This window comes from Penaeus japonicus, unplaced genomic scaffold, assembly GCF_977035675.1.
Source record: "Penaeus japonicus unplaced genomic scaffold, GWHDUDI00000001_assembly GWHDUDI00000021, whole genome shotgun sequence".
NCBI lineage: Eukaryota > Metazoa > Arthropoda > Malacostraca > Decapoda > Penaeidae > Penaeus > Penaeus japonicus.
In genome coordinates, this window is record NW_028234423.1 from 10,866,265 (window position 1) to 10,868,764 (window position 2,500).

At 43.4% G+C, this 2,500-nt stretch overlaps 1 protein-coding gene across 1 annotated transcript in view; it reads left to right on the plus strand.

The window, feature by feature from the left end:
- The window catches only part of LOC122258550 (uncharacterized), an 8,868-nt gene that overhangs the window by 4,919 nt on the left and 1,449 nt on the right, over positions 1-2,500 (plus strand). Inside the window, exons 3-4 of the mRNA XM_043024554.2 lie at positions 278-390; positions 638-2,500. The exon at positions 638-2,500 is cut by the window's right edge and continues 1,449 nt beyond it. Coding sequence (XP_042880488.2) covers positions 278-390; positions 638-1,203 — 679 coding nt within the window. The 3' untranslated portion in view covers positions 1,204-2,500. The remainder of the gene's footprint in view (positions 1-277; positions 391-637) is intronic.

Consider the following 2,500-nt stretch of genomic DNA (forward strand, 5'->3'; position numbering starts at 1 on the left):
ACATTTGGGAAGGTTATTCACATCGCATCCCATATCCTGAATCCCATTCAGTTATAGAGCAACAGATTTTAGTGCACTGCAGATGATCCTGCCTTGAAAGATTCAGGTTTAGACAGATATCCATTTTTTATGTAACTGGTAACTTATGGGATTATCTGAATTACGCCATATTTGCTTTAAAGCAATGGTAGGACCAGGAATTCTGCTACAACACACTTTACTTCAAAACGTAAAATCAAAATACTACATTGAACTTCTGCTATTTTGATTTTCTCAGATTCTGCGTGTTTCAAGTATCATCTCTTTCAACATTTGAGTATCGAAAGGATGTTCAGCTCCTGAAGAGAATGGCGAGCGGCCCTGATCCAGTTCCTGACATCTTGGTGACTGGTAAGTTTGTGTGATCACAACTGCAACAATCTGCTGCACGTACTCTTACAAATATTATATCAAGCATGCCACATCTTCATCTAAAATTACACACTAAGGAGCAAAACATTATAATTCCCGTTACACAAATGCACATGTTTAGGTCTCATTTTTAATTCTGACCAAGGATCTTTGGTCTGTATTTGGACATCCAGATATAGGAAACATATTAGTATGATACAATCATTTAAAGTTTTCCGTCATACAGCTTACTCCACCTGGACCCTGGGACTAATGGACATGGGAGAAATTATTCCTAGTCTCAGCACCTTCGACCTCATGAACGAAGGCCTCCGTCGACTTGTCCCACTGCTCCATCGCATATCTCTGCGAAATCGCGTTCTTGTGCTGTCGGAGAGTCGAGTCAAACCGTTCGCGCTCCACGAGAGCCACCTGCGGCAATTTATTTTCTCCGACAGCAACATTGAATGGGGCAACATGATGTTCTTCCACTACCTTCAGGAGATCGAGGGGTCTGAGGTCCGCGAGGGCCGGTCGCCTTCAGGCCCTCCAGCTAAGAGGGACTGGCTGAAGGCCGACTCGGAGGGCCTCTGGTGGTGGGACTCGCTCCTGCCTCATGGCCTGGCCGTGAGGGCGGTGTGCGCGGAGCTGCACGCACGGAATCTCACTCTCACGCCACAGTACGGGCGCTTGGGATGCACGGACACCAACCATGACGGCGAGACAACACTGCAATTGGGGGCGACAATGTTGCTCAATCTCATGTGCAATGCTGCCATCAACTTAAACGTCGATAATGCATGTTGCCAGTAGTCGACTTTGCTATGCCAGCACTTGCTACAGGTCTATTTGTTTTATTCGCAATCATAATGGTTCTTTTGTGAATGAAATGTACCACTATATCCCCTGACTCAACAATACATATCATAATATACCTATTAGAGACATCATGCCATGCCAACGCAGATTACTCTACAACATTTCTACAACAATTTCGATTGGGCAACTTAAGAGACACCCGTGTGTACCCAAAGCAAGGGACTAGGATTAACAAAACAAATTTCACAGTAAAACAACAAGATTGTTCTTTAAAGTTTGTTTCCAAAACTTTTTTATTGTATTCCAAAAAAACTCTCTTTCTTCACTTTTTCTTGTAAACACCCCTGTTATTCCTTCTTTGTCAATATTTCCCATTTCCTTTATGTGCATATTTGCAAACATTATGTTGGTTAGGTGGCTTGCACCAGTGGCAGTTCGTGTTCAAGATCGAAGTTGTCTCGTTGCATTCAGTGTTCTCTCTGCGGAAAGTGTTCTCTCTGCGGAAAGTGTTCTCTCTGCGGAAAGTGTTCTCTCTGCGGAAAGTGTTCTCTCTGCGGAAAGTGTTCTCTCTGCGGAAAGTGTTCTCTCTGCGGAAAGTGTTCTCTCTGCGGAAAGTGTTCTCTCTGCGGAAAGTGTTCTCTCTGCGGAAAGTGTTCTCTCTGCGGAAAGTGGGATCCCCATTCACAGGCGAATCAGATCACTGCTGCTGACGTGTATCCTTTGCTCACCGGGTGTGCATTGATTACCTCAGCGACGGTGCTGACTTGAGTTACATTTCTGATCTTGTGGTCCAAACTCTTGTACTTTCTAAGAAAATGGATTTCACGAAGATTTTTAGCAAGAGAGGATAGATCCCAACTGATCACACCATTAATGATGGATGATTTTTCCTAGATTTGCACCCCCTTGATTGAGCTCAGGGACAAGTTCGACCTGCTTCAAGATACCAGGTCTTTTGCTTCCACCAGTGTACTCCGTGATTGTTTGTATCTCCAACGTACCGTCGTCTCATCTCAGACTTTTCATACCATGTCTTTAGTGGCAAGAGGCTTTGAATTTTTCTTTTTCTCCCTTCTTAAGATTCCTTTGTTCTGAGATATAATCCCATAGTCTCAACACTTAATGAGCTTGTCAAACTCAGCACTTCCAAAAGGGATGACCTCTTATTTAATGCTATTTTTGCTGCTCTTTCCCTTGTTTTTCACTTAGTTACTGAAGAACTTCATATCCCATGTCTTTAAAAGGCAGCATTCTTTTAGGAGAGACACCAACAAGCGTTTAGAAATTTACA